This window comes from Protopterus annectens, chromosome 10.part0 (assembly GCF_019279795.1).
Source record: "Protopterus annectens isolate FY-2018-M chromosome 10.part0, PAN1.0, whole genome shotgun sequence".
Lineage (NCBI taxonomy): Eukaryota > Metazoa > Chordata > Ceratodontiformes > Protopteridae > Protopterus > Protopterus annectens.
This window is the reverse complement of record NC_056744.1, coordinates 691,892,169-691,909,946: the sequence shown is the minus strand read 5'-3', so window position 1 is coordinate 691,909,946 and position 17,778 is coordinate 691,892,169. Positions and strand designations below refer to the sequence as shown.

The 17,778-nt window shown below is 41.7% G+C and overlaps 1 protein-coding gene across 1 annotated transcript in view; it reads left to right on the top strand.

Moving 5' to 3' along the window:
* Nucleotides 1-17,098, top strand: part of LOC122814191 (histone H2A deubiquitinase MYSM1-like) — a gene marked incomplete in the record, with an annotated part of 897,734 nt that extends 880,636 nt beyond the window's left edge. The window contains 2 exon segments of the mRNA XM_044086797.1: nt 4,022-4,187; nt 17,034-17,098. Of these exon segments, the coding sequence (XP_043942732.1) occupies nt 4,022-4,187; nt 17,034-17,098 (231 nt within the window).
* Nucleotides 17,099-17,778: the final 680 nt, after the last annotated feature.

Below are 17,778 nucleotides of genomic sequence, written 5' to 3'. Positions count from 1 at the left end.
TTTTGCCCTTTCGTGGATTTTCAAGCACTAATGAGTGTTCTGCATGTAAAGAATGAATATCTACATATACCCATTCACTGAGACCATGGGACTGCCATTATCAGTTTACTTCCTTGCCCTGTAATTTAGATACTGTGGCTAAAGTATTTACAGAATGTCTGGGGTCAGTGATAGCCACTCCATTTCCAAGGGCATTCACATATAGTTGTATCTGGGTGGCATACATTGAGGCTGAATACAAGGTGAGAAGATACAGAAAGCCTTGACTTGCATCCTTGGATGTTTTCCAAAGTTGGTTTCTTCTTTCATCCTTCTAAAATCCAGCTTGATTTGAACTATATTGATGGTATTCATATAGGTCATAATAAAAACCACAAAGGAAAGAGAATTTCTGTCACATGAAAGAGTAGAATTGCTTGTTGTATTCTTCAGGAATATGGTACTGCAGGACTCCTTATCACCCCAGGAATTTCAGAGAATTCAGGGCTGTATGTCATCTGTCATTTTAGTCATCCCTAAGAAGACTGCGTATGAGGAAGCTGCATTGGTTCCTAAGGAGCATGGAGCAGGAGACTGTCACTAGAGACTGCTGCCCTGATCCTTCTTTGCATAAAGAAATAAAGAATTGGAAAGGTTGGCTGTTCAGATGTGGAGTAGTCAAATGTCACCTTTTAGTCAACCACTTCAAAACCAGACATTGACTATGGACATTTCAGACACCACCTGGGGTGATTATACAATGTGGCACAGAGTGTGGGGCACCTGGAGCTCCAGGGAAAATGTGGAGACAAATAAACATGAAGGAACAGTGATCCTGGGTTTAAATTCATTCAAGCAAGTACCATGAGTTCTGCACCTGATTACAGACAGTACCATGTATGTGGGTACATAAGCAGTCAAGGGGCTCTCATTCTTGATGCCCTACAAGACCTGATGGTCTTGATGGATACCTGCATTCCGTATCCAGAGAATTTCCCAGCAGGCCAGTTAAGTAGGGCATCAGCAGAGCCTCATAAATGGATGCTAGACAGGGCCACCTTTTATAACCTTACTCTGAGGTGGTAGCACCAGAGGTGGACCTCTTTACTTCTCTGAGCAGCAGTTACAGAAATTCTGCACCAGAGCAGCAAGCAAATAAGCATAGGCAGCAGATGATTTCTTTATGAATTGATCAGTTATGTTTCTGTATTCCTTCCCTCTCATACCCTTACTCCATAAAATAGCTGAGAAAATAAGATAGGAGAGGCCAGAAGTTATAGTAAGTGTCCCTTTTCAGCCAAGGCATCATTTGGTTCACCTTTCTACTAGGTATGTTAAGGGAGGAATTGTACCTGATGACCCAATATATAGACCTCTTGATGCAGCTGGGGGGAGTGTCTTTGGTACATCTGCAGCTGTCCACACTTTGAAGATTTGCTGAACATAAGTAAGGAAGCTAGAATGCCTAGCACAAGGAAATCATCTTCATGCAAATGGAAGAGATTTTCCCTCTGTTGCCAAGAGAAAGGGACCAAGATATAGAATCAGCTGAAGTATCTGTGGTTCTGTAGTATTTGTCTGAGGAGCTGTCCTTTGGGCTCAAGTGTGCCTCTGAATATCAGCCTGCTTTACCCATGGGGATTATACCATTCAGGTCTTCAGTGAAACAGTTTCTTGAAGGCATCTTACATCTTAGACCTCACATCAAGGAGGTACCTCCAGTTTGGGATCCAAGGTTCATCTTGGTGAAGTTAACCTTACCTCCTTTTGAGCCAACAGCTACATCACCCTTTAAATACCTTACCTGGAATTCTGCCACTCTCAAAGCTGTTATTTCAGCAAGAAAGTTATCAGACCTCCAAAAGCCCTTCCTTTTTTTTTTTTTTTTTTTTTTATTTTATTTTATTTTAATTTTTTATTTCAGTTTGATAACTGGGTAAATGGGCTGGCCTGGTGACTTTTTCAGCCACTACACAGCTCTGTACAGTCTGATACACAATGTACAGAAACAATATTAATGTATGCATTAATAAGTGTAGTAGAACAACATTTGTTTTAAATGCAAGGGTAACAAACAGTATAGGTATTCCACAAAGGCTGAGTAAGGTTGCTCAAAAACTTTCCATGTGACAGAAGTTGTTATAGAACTGTCCCTTAACCAAACCTTTCAGCTGACCGATTTCTTCCATAATTCACATAATAGTTAGGAAAGGATTTTAGACTCCCTCTTTGTCCACGGACGAGAAAGATATTGCCTGCACTGAACCAAGGATTCCAAGAGATCAGAGCAACTGGCAATTTCTTTTGCTGCAAAAAAAAAAAAAAAAAAAACTGGATATGCCAGTGTCTAAACAAATTATTTTCAAATGGGTAGCTTATTGCATATCCTTTTGTTTTATAGCTCATTGGATGACACTGTAAGGGCTCATCAGATATCCCTATCCAAAAGGTACTACTGCCTTTTTAGTGGGGTAAGCACCAGACACATCCTTGAAGCAGCTATTTTCCAAACAGTAGAGACTGGATAGCTATTTTTTTGTTTCCTTTTTTGCCTAGGTAAATGAACTGGTCCATGAATCCTTTTCAGCCATGACCTAGGTGCAGTTGCACAATTTGTTAAAGATGTGATCATTCTCTAAATTTTTAAATGATTGTAAAAGAGTTAGTTTACATATCAAAAACTGTTATTCAAATAATTTTAAAAGTATTGTGACAGAGTTAATGTACATATAATAATAAAGGTAGCACATGGCAAAAACATTTTCTCAGGAGTTGCAGAGGTTGAATATTTCATATAATGTACAATGCTGACAATTCACTGGAGTAATAGTTTTGATGTATTCGTTCTTGACTTATTTTCATGTTTATTGCTAATAATTCGTAGGAGTAAGGCAGTGTTGCATACTTGTATATGACATGTTTCTATATACACAATTAATATAGTTTTGCTTTAGTGCACACAGTACAGGGCACCTTGATATTCCAACATAGACTGGATATTGTTTGTTAATCACCGAGTTAATAATTTGGGGAAAAAGCTGAGAAATGGGAGAGCCGGACTCTTGTAAAGAAGTTGAGAAGAGGGAGAGCATAAGTCTTGTAGGGAGGGAAAGGTAGTACGTTGGTGACTTTGCTTGTTTTAACATTTCCTAGGTAACAAATTAGGTTGAATGTATTTAGACTTTTCCTGTAGCTTCCTATTTGAATTTATACATTTACAAAAACTGACCAATTGTCTGAACAGATCTAGATGGGTTAAATGCATAGATGTGTTGCTAAGTTATGGAGGAGGCTAATGTAGAGTTAGGACAGAAGTTGATTTTGCCATTCTACACTAGGCCTTAATAAACCACACTCTGCTTCAGAGAGAAGGCTTAGGGAATCATCTCTTTTTGTGATAACTGCAGCAGTTTATCCATACAAGAAACATAGTGCATTTATGTAAGTGCCTTACCATAACAGTAAATGTTTGAATAGATTCATTGTTGCAGTAGAGTTTTCCATCCTCTAGGTCCTCTTCATTTTCTTTCCTAGAGGTATTCAAGGGCAGTGGTTTGTTCCCAGGTCTCTTTTTTTTCCCTTTGCTCCTGACACTACCATTGAGGACAGTGCCCCCCTTTTTGTCCAGGCCGCTTTGTAAGCTAGACTTTTGGGATGGTTGCCCATGATGGCTGTACTGGACAAGTCATGGTGAGATCCCTACCCGTCTTTGTGGGTTCTCCTCCAACCTCTAGGGGATGAAAAAGAACTTCAGATGACATGGACTAATCCACCTTTATGCCAGGAATGTGCAGATGTCCCAGGGAAAGTGGAGTCAGCTCAGTTCGGTGGAAGGGTGATAAACTCTGTAAGACTGGCCAGTCTGGACTCTGCCTGTAGCAGAGATCTCTCTTCTTATGACTGCAATAGTGACCGTACTCAAACATGTACTGTTATGGTCCTTTACACAGCTGTACGTTATGAGCAAGTTTATCTGATTTGCCTTTTAAACATCAGTACAGTATATGTTTCTTCATTGTGTTTCTTTCTTTTCATTTGCAAGCATTCACACGTTTCTCTGGCAGAAGTGATTGGTCTATTAGGAGGAAGATATATAGAAACTGAAAAAATACTCGAGGTAGGTATTTCATTTACAGATTTTAAGACTGTACATTGTACTAACTCTTGTGCTTCAACCTGTAAAAAAAAAAAAAAAGCAATCAGCCTGATCCCCCCCCACACACACACACACACAGGTATCCTTTCAGCATAATTTGCTTTTAGAAAGAAACATTTGTAATTGCAAATGTACACCAATTTTTTCACATGCTGAGAATAGGTAAATGTCCCCATTACCTACATTATAATTTAATAAATATTCTGGGAAGAAATAACCAGGGAATTGTTATGGCTAGGCTTGTGTAAGCCCTAGCACCGATAGCCTAGTACCAACCTATGAACCTGTAATGACAGAAATTACTCAGACACATTACCAAATAATTAAAAGAAATAAAAAAAATGTCAGAAGTGTTTGGAATTAGTTTCCTCACACTTCTGGACTGTTAAATGATAAAATCCATTTCAGACATGGAATTAGCTGTCCAGAGATGGCTCCATGGTTTATATGATAGATAGTATGAAAAACAAAATAGAGTCAGCAGTTACAAGGTAGTATTTTAAACCTGTGCTTTGTTCATACTGTTGTTTGCTGGTTAGCTAATTTCAGCCCTGGGTTTGTTTTTGCAATGTAACCCATCTGGTGCTTTGATTGTATGAAAAACTTTTTTTTTCTTTTCCCCAGGACCTTGCCCACTGGCTCCTCTACCTTCATCCATTTGGACCATGCATTCCTTGAGAATGGGTGCAGAGTGTTCCCAGGCTAAATGAGATCACTTTTTTTTTCTGCTTGGCTACTCCCATCAGCCCTCCTTACCCTGAAGAGAGCCAGATTGTATGGCATGGACCAGCTTGCTGGTCCTGGGGGTGGCTTGTCCTTTCCCCCTTGGCAGCTAGCTCTTCTGAACCTGCAGTTGCTGCCTCCCAAAGGGAAGTGTCCCTCTACATGCTTCTTCCCACTCGGCTTGATATTCACTGTGTATCTTATCAGAGGAGTAACTTGTTATTCTGGCACCCCCTGTAGCAGACTAGCTGCTACAGTTTATGCTACACATGTACACAAAGTGCTAAAGCACTCTTCAGTTGTGAAAGGAAAAAAAGCTCTTCCTTTGTTTTAAATTATATTAGTTGCTACAGTTTATTCACATGGAGTGCTAAAGTGCTTAAGTTAAAAAAAATAGTTTTTTTTGTTTTAAAATGTAGCAAACAGTTGCTACAGTTTATGCCACACACAGAATGGTAAGTGCTTCATGTCTGACCACAAATGCATTGCTAGCTTTTATTTCTGAATGCTGGTTATATTAAACAGTTCCACCAGTTCTGTCCTAGTTCAGAAAACAGTGTATAAATTATGTTTTATTCATCTGTTCGGCAGTAGAGACTGCTATTGTGTGACCATACAGAAATCAGACTTGGTTGCCTGTTATAGAAAGAATCATACTACATTTTAGACTGACCTCTTGACTTTTATTCCCCCTGTCTTAAGGAGTTAAGCTAACAAATAATGTTCTGTAGTCATATCTCGCCTTCATGCTTACATATGGGATCGGGGCCGATCCTCTGCTCCGACCCGGCCTGTTTACAAGATGGAAGTCTTCTAGTTGGCTCATGGCTAGGTAGGTATCCCATGGTGCACCAGTACAATCCCCAGATCTCATTTGCCGCGTCTAGTTCGGTTGTGCTTCTCTTTGGCTCTGGCTAAGTCTTTCAAATTTATTCAAAATTTTTGGATAATTCTCCTGTTTTACCTTTGATACAGTTATATAGCATTGTATGGTCATAGTTTCTTTAGTTTGCAAGTTAGAATAGTTAGCGTTTACTAGTGTGCCATTGTGTGCAGTTTCTTTTAGTACAGTTGGCCTTTTGGCCTTATAGTACTTGGTATCCTGTGTGCCAGTTTTTCTTGTTTAATAATTAGATATTAGTAAGAGGTGCCTTTTGCGCTCAGTTAGACTGTATGTGTTGATAAGTAGTTATAATTCTTAACCTTTTGTGGATTTTCCGCTTGTTGATGTTAGTGTTGCAAACAGAATGAGTTTCTGTTCACCTTATATAATAAATTTACACTTTATTCCGGTTTTGGGTGTGTGAGTCCTTCTAATTCTTTCTGTCCCCCCAGGTGTATTTTAGTAATAGGACCTAGTTTCCCATCTTTCTTCCTGCCCGGGCTAGGCCCATTTAAGTTAGAGGACCTAGTCCTCGTGGTGTCTTTTTACCATTCCTGTAGGGCTAGGCCCATGTAAGTTAGAGGACCTAGTCCTCTCACTCTCTTTCTCTTTTGTGTGTGTGTGTGTGTGTGTGTGTGTGTGTGTGTGTGTGTGTGTGTGTGTGTGTGTGTCCTTTTTCTATGAGAATATCTAAGGAAAGCAAGGACCATAAGCCATCTTGCTTCAAAAAATGCATAAAATGCTTACAGAAAATGTCTATAACAGATGACCACAGTAACTGAGTTTACTGTCTTGGAGCCATCCACTTACAGGAAACTTGCTTATTTTGCCACCCTTTTAGTGCTAGGGTATTGCAAGAAAGAAAAAAAAAATAAGCCCATTCTAAAAGGTCTTCTAAAACCTTCCTTTGAGGAAGATCTGACTAGCTCTTCCTCCTCTGCTAGATCTCAGGGATCTATAAAGGAAAAGTCCAAGTCCTCTAAGAGGCCCTCCCCGGCACTGGCTGGTGTCTTTGAGCCGCCTCTTAAAATTGCTACACCTGACAAATCTACTGTCTCATCGGCTCCACAGAGTTTGGAGCCAATTGAGAGTTGTACTACTGTGATTACAGGGTCGGCGCCAAGTAGCTCAGAGCCGACCACTGAGAATATTCTACGGAGCCGGTCTACGGATCCTCTACCGGTCTCTCCTACTTTGAAGTCACCAATATTGCAGAGATCCTCTTCTCCTACGCTGTCCTCCAGGTCTTCCAGGAGTTTATCGGAAGAAGATGTGGAGGGGAGTGCTGAGACTTTTGAAGTAGTCTGCCTTATCGCAGTTGTTGGATCTGACCCAGTCGGTTCCGGGGCCAATTGAGTCCGTTCAGCCCCCTTCAGTCATTCCTCCTCCGAGCCATGCTGGCCTTTCGGAGCTGGAGTGTTTGGTACCGCTGGTGGAACCCTTGGTTCCAGCTCCCCCTGTGGTTGTTTCAGAGCCGAGTTCCGCTCCGACACTCTTGGTGCCGTCCGTGGTGTCTAGGAGCCAAAGCTCCCAGGTTGGCCCCAACAGCGACGCATGGAACCGAATCTCTTGGCACGTCGGCGAGGATGAGTTCAGATCCAATGTCTATCTCGGAGCCGATGGCATCCTTGGAGCCGAGGAGATCTTCGGAGCCGGAGAGGTCTGTATTCGAGATGATGAGGAGTGTGCTGTCCCAATCTTCAGCTCCTACCAGTGGTACCGGCACTCTTCCCCCCTAGGGCACCTACTTCTGTCTCAGCTGCTACTCTCTCCCTGGACAGCAGAGACCCACAGCCTCAGGAGCCACCGGCCAGTGGCCCCCACTCTTCAGCGACCTCAATGGAATATCTTTCCGAGGAGTCCCCACAGAAGAGAACATGTAAGAGGAAGCATGTAGACTCCCAGGATGAGTCTCTGACACTGACCTCGAGGAGTCAGAAGGGTCCCCCAAGTCATCCTCTGATGATGTCTCCTTTGTAGACATCCTGGAAATCCTTAAGCACAGGTGCGGCTGGCCCACTGTCACCCCTTCTGATGAGGAGTCAGTGTACCTGAATTATTTCGGGTCACAACCTTCAGCCTCTTGGGTGTCTCCACCTTTTGACGAACTGATAGAGCTAGTTAGTTGAAAGGTGTAGGATACTCTTGATGCCATAGAGCCAGTCCCCAGGAGACCAAATAAGTTTCTTTCTTCACCCCGAGAAAAGGAATTTTTGTCTAAACGTGTTCCCGTAGATGCCATGGTGGTGGCAGCGGCCACTAAGAAGCAGCTAGCAGAAACTTCTTCTTTCTATCTGCCGAATAAGGAGTCTTGAATGATGGACAGATACGGGAAGCATATCTTCTCTTCAGCGGCATTTACCTTTAGGTCGCTGAACTACTTCACATACTTCACGAGGCTTCAGAGAAATCTCCTTAAGGAGATAGGTTCTCTACAAGGTACATGTACTGAGGGAGTCCCTGACAAGGTGTCTGCCCAGTTGTCCACCTTGAACTCTATATTGTCAACTCATCCATGAGGCTTATCTCGTATGCAGCCGATGGAGCGAGTAGAGCAGCGGGTTCAGGAATTTCCCTAAGGCGTCATTCCTGGATGCGTTTGTGTAATTTGGGGAACCGTTCAAGTCTACCTTTACCAACGGCCCCCTTCGGTTCTTCATTGTTTGGACCCAAGGTAAAGGAGACACACTCGGTGCGAGCAAGAAGGAAAAACACTCTCTGCAGTGGGTGTACGTTTTACTGTCCCCTCTAGACCATACCCTAAGGATCAGAGGGGTGGTAAAATGTGGTTCAAGAAGTCCCAGAGGTTTTTCCAGGATGCACAGGGTGACTCCTCCTTCAGAGGCAGAGGAGGAGGAAGTGGTAGACATCGCCCTAGAGGCAGGGGTGGACCACAGAACTAGGGATGTTGCGATTCCTTTCGGGGCTGGCCTTACCAGCGCTCCTGATGTGGGGCCCGACTGTGCTTCTCTGGGGCCAGTCGAGGGGTCGCATTTCTTTGTATCCAGAAGCCTGGCTAAGCATCACCAAAGACAAATGGGTACAAAGAATTATTACCAGAGGTTATGTCATACCTTTTTCTCTTCCACCTTTTCTTCCCAAGAGGATCCAGGATGTTCCACCCAATCACAGGGATCAGGCAACTCTGGAGGTCAACAAGTTGCTGGCAAAGAGAGTCCTCCAAACCGTCCCAGCAGACCAAATAGGATCCGGAACTTACTCCAGATTCTTTTTAGTGCCAAAACGTACAGGGGACTTGCTGGCCCATCTTGGACCTCTGCAGATTGAACGAATCAGTAAAGGAAGACAAGTTCCGGATGGTGACACTGCAGTCTATACTCCCATTACTAGGGAAAGACAATTGGATGTACTCAATAGATCTCCAAGATGCCTACTACCACATAAAAATGGCCAGGACATCGATGAGTCATGTACGCTTCCGGCTGGGAGCCAGTCATTACCATTTTCGTGCTCTGCCCTTTGGTCTCACCACAGCCCCCAGGGTGTTCACCAAGTGTATGGCAGTAGCGGCAGCTCACCTGAGATGTCGAGGATTCCAGGTGTTTCCGTATCTGGTCGACTGGCTCTTTACCACCCCCACCAGGCATCTACTTCTTCAGACTAGGGACGCTACCATTCAGCTCTGTGCCCAGTTGGGAATTTCTATAAATTGTGAAAAATCTGCCTTACTGCCCTCTCAATCTGTGATTTTTATAGGCGCAATGATGGACACAGATGTGTTGGCTTGTCTTCCTGTAGAAAGGGCACAGAATCTGGTTCTTCAAATTCAGCGTCTTTTCCCCTTGCAAAAGGTCAAAGCCAAGACTATTCTGCAGCTTCTAGTGACCATGGCTTCCACCATATTACTAGTGCCACTAGCCAAACTACACATGAGGGTTCTTCAGTGGCTGCTGTTGTCCCAGTGGTCTTTTCAGCACCTACCATTATCCCATCACATACTGCTAGACTCTTGCAAGAAGGACCTCATTTGGTGGACTAATCAGTTAAACACAGACACTTTATTTGTGACCACGGATGCCTCACAGATAGGGTGGGGGGCATTATCTAGGCAGGACCTTCCGAGGTACATGGCAAGATCACGAGGCTCATCTGCATATCAACGTTCTAGTGATGAGGGCGGTGCTCCTGGCGTTGCAAGCACTTCACGACCTTCTGCCTCTGGAGACTATTGCAATACAATCAGGCAACATGTCGGTAGCATGGTATATCAAAAAACAGGGCAGAACCAGATCTTACCCACTCTGTTGAGAGGCGATTAGAGTTTGGAAATGGGCGATATCTTCCCAGCGTTTTCTGGTGGCAATGCACATTCCAGGGGCAACCACCATGATAGCCGACAAGCTCAGCTGGGCAATTCTGATGCCTCATGAGTGGTATCTGAAGCAGAAAATAGCGGGGCAGATTTTCCATAGATGGGGACAGCCTTGCTGCGATCTCTTTGCCAGCCCAATCAATGCCAAATGCAGCAGCTACTTCTCCCTCATCTCCCCTCCGGGGTGTCACCAAGAGGCACACTTGTTCACGATTGGCCCCTGGGTCTCCTTTATGCCTTTCCTCCCTTTCGTCTTATACCCAAGGTTATTCAGAAAGCAAAACGGCTGGGAAGCCAACTAATCCTCATTGCCCCTTACTGGCCTCGGCAGGTTTGGTTCCCCTTTCTGTGGCCTCTCCTAGACTATCCTTGGATTCTGGATCCAGTACCAGATCTCTTGACTCACATGTCAGGCTCGCTTCATCCCTCCTTACAACACCCTCAGTTTGACAGCTCCGATTCCATCCCTAGTCAGGCTTCATGACTTCTCACCCTCCGTGACTCATATCCTTACGTCCTCTCATAAACCTTCCACTAGGGGACTTTATTCCAGGAAATGGAGGAGATTCTGTATCTTGGCGGAGAAAAAGAATGTTGACCCTTATACTGCCTCCATTTCAGTGGTTTTGGAATTCCTGTCTGAGCTTTTCCATCAGAGATCTGCGGCTGCCACTATCAGGGGTCAGTTGCCAGCGATTTCAAATTTTCATCTAGGCGTACAAGATTCTAATCTGATGTCACATATGCAAAACTTTCCTTAAAGGTGCCACTCTGTTAAGACTCCCATTTTAAGAACCTGTTGCTTTATGCAATTTAAATTTTGTGTTATCCAAATTGACTTCTCCACCATTTGAGCCTTCTCATTCATCTCCTTTGAAATTCTTGTCTTGGAAGACTTTGTTTTTGGGGGCTATCGCATTGGGCAGACAGGTGTCAGAGTTACAAGCATTGTCTGTAGAACCCCCTTACCTGATTTTTCACAAAGACAGAGTATTTTTTCATACTAATCCTTCCTTTGTCCCCAAGGTCTATTCACATGCCACTTTGAATCAATCCATAGAACTTCTGGTGTTCTTCCCAAATCATTCCAATGCAGCTAAATACAGGTTTCATCAGTTGGATGTACATAGGCAATTACGTTTTTATTTGCACCGGACTAAGGAATTCAGGAAATCAGATCAATTACTTATTTCCTTCTCCGAATCCAGGTCAGGTTTACCAGTTTCCAAAGTGACGCTCTCAAATTGGATTTCTAGCTGTATAGCTTATGTTTACACTTCTGAAGGTAGACCTTTACCCTTCAAAATCAAGGCTCATTCTACGAGATCTGTCTACCTTTGCAGCCTTCCAAGCCAGTGTCCCACTTGATAATATTTGTGCAGCAGCAACTTGGGCTACCCCTCACACATTTATTACTCATTACAAATTGGATTTAACCTCCAGGGTTAGAGCAGCCATTGGTTTCACAGTAATCAGGAGTATTTTTCCTTGAGCCACCCAAGAATAAGGTGCTAGGGATGCTGTCCCATATGTAAGAATGAAGGCGAGATAGGACTACAGAGCATAAAGAAATTATGTACTCACCATAACGCTCCATATTTGTAGTCCATCTCACCCTTCATTCTTACGAACCCACCCTCCTACCCCCATCCTGGAACTACCTGGAGACAGAAATATAGTTATCATTATTCTCTGGAGACCTTTTAGTATTGGCTTCTTTCTGTATGTTGGTTATTATTTTTCTTACTTAGCAGCAAACAAGATCTGGGGATTGTACTGGTGCACCATGGGATACCTCCCCACATGCCAACTAGATGACTTCCAGCTTGTAAATGGGCCGAGTCGGAGCCGAGGATCGGCTCCGATCCCATATGTAAGAATGAAGGGCGAGATGGACTACAAACATGGAACGTTATGATGAGTACATAACTTCTTTTTTTGACATATGCATTGCAGAATCAGAGGTCCCATGTTGTGTAAATCAGCTTTTAATCTAGTAGTTAATCAAAGTCCCTTCTCTAAATTTGCTTCTACAGCCTAAAATACCCTCTCTCAGAGTTGTCGTAGCTAGCAAATGAATGTTTGCCGAGATCAAGGCTGAAGGAATATCAGTTAGAAAAAAGGTGTCACTGTTCATGAAAACCATGACTAAAGTACCCCAGACTTTGCTATCTCTTATATAAATATTATACTGTATATATCTGATATTAATATACTGTTAGTATATGTACACTTATTTTTGTGTATGTTGTATATGGTATAATTATGTTGAACCTTGCTCTTTCAAAAAACAAGACTTGAGTATTTTTTGTTATTTCAACTTCTGGTATCTTTTGCAAGGGGTTTTTACTCGCATGCCAGAATGTTTTATTTTAATTGCTATTTTAGTTAGTTTAGTTTACATAACTTAAGGAAGTCTCACATAATGCTCATCTTTATCTTTGTGAGGAAACCTTCATTGTTTATCTACTCCTTTGAAATGCTGATGCATCTACCAAGTTTCTGTTATGTTTTATGCTGTATGCAAAATGTAATTCATGTGTGCTTACATAGTTATTTTGTACTTGTTTGCTGGGGTTATGACTAAAGAGAGTCTTCCAAACACCTCACCTGCCAGATTAACTAATTATAAATAAGTAAAAACAATTTGATTTGTTTGCTTTTGTAATCATAATTATATTCTTCTTGCCAAGATTTATTGCTGCTGCAGCATATAAGTATGTATGTGTAGACCACCTTGGAGAACTTTGGTATTTTTATTGAAGTAATTATAATGTGTAGTTAATTGTCATCACCATATTTGATTATCAACTTGTGTATCTGAGAAAGAGAGTCTAAGAACAGATGGCCCAGCACTGAGCCTTGTAGGACAGCACTGATAACTTCCATCAAGATAAACACATACTCCCCATCTCCACTGTTACTTTTGTGTCTGTTGCTTAATCAGCGTTTTAACCATTTGTCATATAATGCATTTTTTCTTTTTTTTTCTTTATGAAAAGTCATGTCTGGTGTGTTAGTGCAAATGCTGCACATCTTGTCCTTGCTGTTAGTCCTTCAAGTGCTGCTGTTGCCACTTCAGAGTGGCATAGGATTCAAAACTCAGCATCTGTCTTAACAAAGGCACACTGTTCCTTGTCTAACAGAAGTAGGTCTTCTGTGTCTTTGTGATGAGCTTCAGTATGATTCTCTCTATACTTTTACATAAAATACTGATCAGTCAGTCTGATGGATTTAAAAATGTTTGGGTCTGAAGTGCTCCCATGCTGTTGGTACCACTACAACATGTCATAAGAGATCAGATTGAAACATGGTTAATGGGTTTTGTTGGGGGTTTTCTTTCATGGCCCATGGAAATTGAGGTTTCAGTTGTATTTTGTGGCAGCAGTTATCTTATTGGTAGTTAAATAAAGGATGCCTTCCATTGTCTCTGTAGGAATTCTGTGTATTTTGTTGTTTAGTGTGAAGTTTGCACAAAACCTTTCAGCAAGCATATTTATTATGTACTGCTGATGTATGATTGCTTCATTGTTGATAGCATGTTACATTTCAGATATCTTCACTTTCTGTACTGAATACCTTTTTATTGTTTACAGCCTTTTGAGATCAAGCAGAGTTCATAGTTCTGCAGTATTAAGGAAATAAGTAGTCACTGTACTTAATTTTGTTTGGATGACTAGTGTAGCTTTTGAAAACTTAATGGTACTTCTTTTTTCTGTTGTACATATTTTAATTTGTCTGTTCTATCAATGATTTTTGCTGTCTTTACACCAATATTAAGGTGTTACTCGTAATTTTTCATGAGTGCAGATGTTAATAATGACACAGAACATTGATAGCATCCTGACCTGATTTCTTTGGGTCACTAAGAAACAGTATCCTAGTGTTTTTGCCCTTTTTTGTACAACTGTCTCTTAGTTTTGTTTAGCATTGCATAGGGACGAAGATTTGTTTAACTTTTAATTTTCTGTTAGGCTGTAGACCATTTTATCAACTGTATATATAATACACCCCTGGGATTCCACCTATGTCCCTGTTGGACAGTGGCATAGGGTGCTGACTTGTTGGAGCATGGGCTAAATTCTTGGCTAGGCTTGTAAAAGCCTCAGGGCCAATAGCGTAATAACGTTCTGTGATCCTATATTAACTTTGCACATTTGACTGTAGCTTTTGTATTGGATTGCAGTTTGTGGAATTAATATACAAGTTGGGGGTGTTATGGGCAAAGTTTTAGTTCTTTGAATCCTGATTCATTGAATGAGGTGTGTGTAGTATTGGACTTGTCCCCGGAAGTTGCTGTTTGTATTTTGATGGTTAAAGATCAGTGGTTTTCAGCTCCTTTCGCTGTTGATTATAGAGGGTATAATCATGGATAGGGAACAGAAAGAGCCTAGGCATGTCAGTATGATTTCCAAGATATTGCTGTTCTGTTTTTCCAAATTGTTTTAACATGTCTGTAGTGCATAGAGCACGGTGATTACACTCCGATATTCAGAAAAAGACAAATCAGTTAACCCTTACTATAGCTCGAGACTTGATTTTTAACAAATGATAAAGCATCCATAGGACTGGACAACATCCCAGACTGTGTTTTACACAAACTTAAGAATGAACTGGCTCCCCACCTAAGCACCATGTTCAGTCATAGTCTCAAGTCAGGCTTTGTGCCCACTGAATAGTGCACAGCAACAGTTATCCCACTCGACAAAGGGGGAGCCACCACTGATCCTGGGAAGTATCACCCTATTAGCCTGATAAGCCTGGTCTGCAAAGTCATGGAACATATCATGCAACTCATAAACAAAGACCTTGGTAACCTCCAAACTCTGGACCCCACTTAGTTCGTGTTTGTGAAAGGCAGATCATGTCTTCTGAACCTGACTGACTTCTTTGAGGCAGTCACAGCCCATCTTGACCTCGCCAAGGCTTTCGACACCATCCCCCATTCTGGAATTATAGCTAAACTCACTAAACTAGGTATAAATCCCTACGTCACAAGATGGATTGCCAGCTGGCTCACTGACAGAACCCACACACTGTAAAAGTTGCAGACTCCAGATCTGACTTCAAACCAGTAACAAGTGGAGTACTACAGGGTTCAGTCCTGGGACCTCTCCTGTTTGGTATCTACTTCTCTGAAGAACAGGCTAACACAGAAGATCTCTGGCTAACAAAGTTTGCAGATGACTGCAAACTAGGAGCCATAGTCAAGTCCCCAAATGTTGTGGACATCCTACAGAAGGGCCTCACTGAGACAGATGCCTGGTGTCAGAGGCATGGCCTCAAGCTCACTGCCAAAAAGTGCATTGTTATCCCCTTTGGTAAAAACTCTGTACCCATGAACCACCACATAAACGGCAGTCTACTTAACACCGAATGTGTGATGAGACCTTGGGACCCAGGTGGACAGTAGTCTCTCCTTTGATAATCACATCGCCGCAGTAGTCAGGAAATCCTATGTGGCACACCTCATCAAAAAAGGGTACTCATCCAGGAAAAAAGAGGTCATTGTTCCCCTCTACTCTGCACTCATTAGACCCATTATAGAGTACAACGCCTCTTTTAGAATGCACCTCGCAAGACATCTGCAGCAGCTGGAAAGGCCGCAGAAGTACCTCACAATTGATTACTGGCCTCAAACAGATGCCCTACACTGACCGTCTAAAAAAACTCCAGCTATACTCTGTAGCATATCACCTACTCCGAGGAGATCTCTCCCTAACATATAAAGCTATGTTAAACCCAGAGCTGTTGGACATGCTACACCCTAAGAAATCCCAATCCCTCCGAGCGACACTGTCTAGGGACCTAAACCTTGTCACTACAATAAACAGGACATGCTGGAGGGACAGATTCCTGTCCCGGAGACTTCCTATACTCTGGAACAAGCTACCCATCTATGTCAAGCAAAGTTCCTCATTAGCACTCTTCAAGAAAAATCTTGATGAGTGGATGGGAAATACACCCCATGGATCACTTATGTGGCTCGGCTCGACAGGAGAACTGGAAATTAACTTTCTTAGGTGGCGTAAACCAGGGAACCTTGTTGGCTAGGCTTACTTAGGCCCTTGGGCTGATAGCCTAGTACCTACCTATGAACCTAAATACTCCCCACCCCCTGCTTAACTAAGGTTGGGTCTCTCACTAGGCAGATTTACGTAGGACTAGCCAGCAGATGACAGTGGCAGAATAAAAATAAATTGTTTCTGCTTGCTGTCCATACCACTCTCGATGAATTTCTTGACATCGTTTTCTCAAATGCATAATAAGCAGGTTATAATCTACAACCCGCTTATAATCCTGTGTTAATATTCTGTTGCTATATGAGCATATTTATTTGATGTTGGGTAGTTTTCTGTATTAGTGTTTAATTTAAAATCCCCCAGTAGAATTGCATTTTCATTTTTTTTTTGTTAGATGTTTGGGTTTAACACGAAAATGCTTATACATTCTAAGGAACATACCTGGTGCACTGTAGGTTTCTTTAGTGCTATATTTAGTACCCCTGATGTCTGTCATTATGTGTATAATTTCTAATCTTGAGTTTTTCTTAGCTTCTGTAGTTTTGTGTTATTTTACAAATATTGTGATATCATCACCATTCCATAAGATCTGCAATAATGAAATCAGGTATAACCTGTAGTTTGTATAAAATAATTTTCCCAATAATTTAGAAAACAAGCCATTCAGAAAATAATTTGATATGAACAAAACATACATTCACAAAGATGTGTGTTTAAGGATCGCTTGCAGCCTAGCTGAACAGACACTAATGTTACTATTAACTGTACAACATGAAACAGGTGTATTGACGTTGACATTGGAAACATCTGTGGGCCTAACATCCTCTGAGTTGTTTACAATGTTTAACTGAGAAGAAGATAAAGAGTGTTGTGAACCACTGAATGAACTTCTGCAATCAGTATCAGTAAGTAACACTTGTAAATTCAATTTTCTAGCAAACAGTCTGAAATCCAAAAGTACATCAGGTAATTTTGCTCTCTGTGCTGGAGCAAACGAATGACCTTTTTGTTGCACTTTAACTGGATCCTACTTTAACATTACCTCTCAACCTTTACTTGATGACTCTATTTCTACCATTTTTAATTTATCAGACAAACATTTATCTGAAGACCACATTAAAGTGCTACAAAAAGGTCCAGCACAGAGAGCAAAATTACCTGATATACATTAGTACAACCATTTTACGCAAAAAGAGTTTGTTTAATCCACCTTTACACAATACCATTTCTGCCTTCACTAGAGTTTGCGAGAATGACATTAGAGAAGCTATTAATTCTGAATGTAATAACAAATGGTTTAACCTTACACAAAAAGAAAAGTTAGCCTTGAAAGACTTAGCAAATGACTGCAATGTACGGATTATGAAGGCAGACAAAGGAACTGGGGTGGTTCTCATGAATCAAAAAGATTATGTTACTAAAATTCAAAGCACTTTAATGAATGATGATTTTTATCAAGAAGTTCCTATTAATGTTGTACACACACGATTTGCACACATTGACACTGTACTCAATTCCTTAGTGAAGAATCACAACATTACATATGAGGATTTCATGTTCATGCACACCCCTAATCCTAGTTTGGGAAAGCTTTTTGGAATTCCCAAAATACACAAAGATGTCCACAATCCACCTTTCAGATTAATCATTTCTAATAACAGAACTAAAACAGAGAGAATTG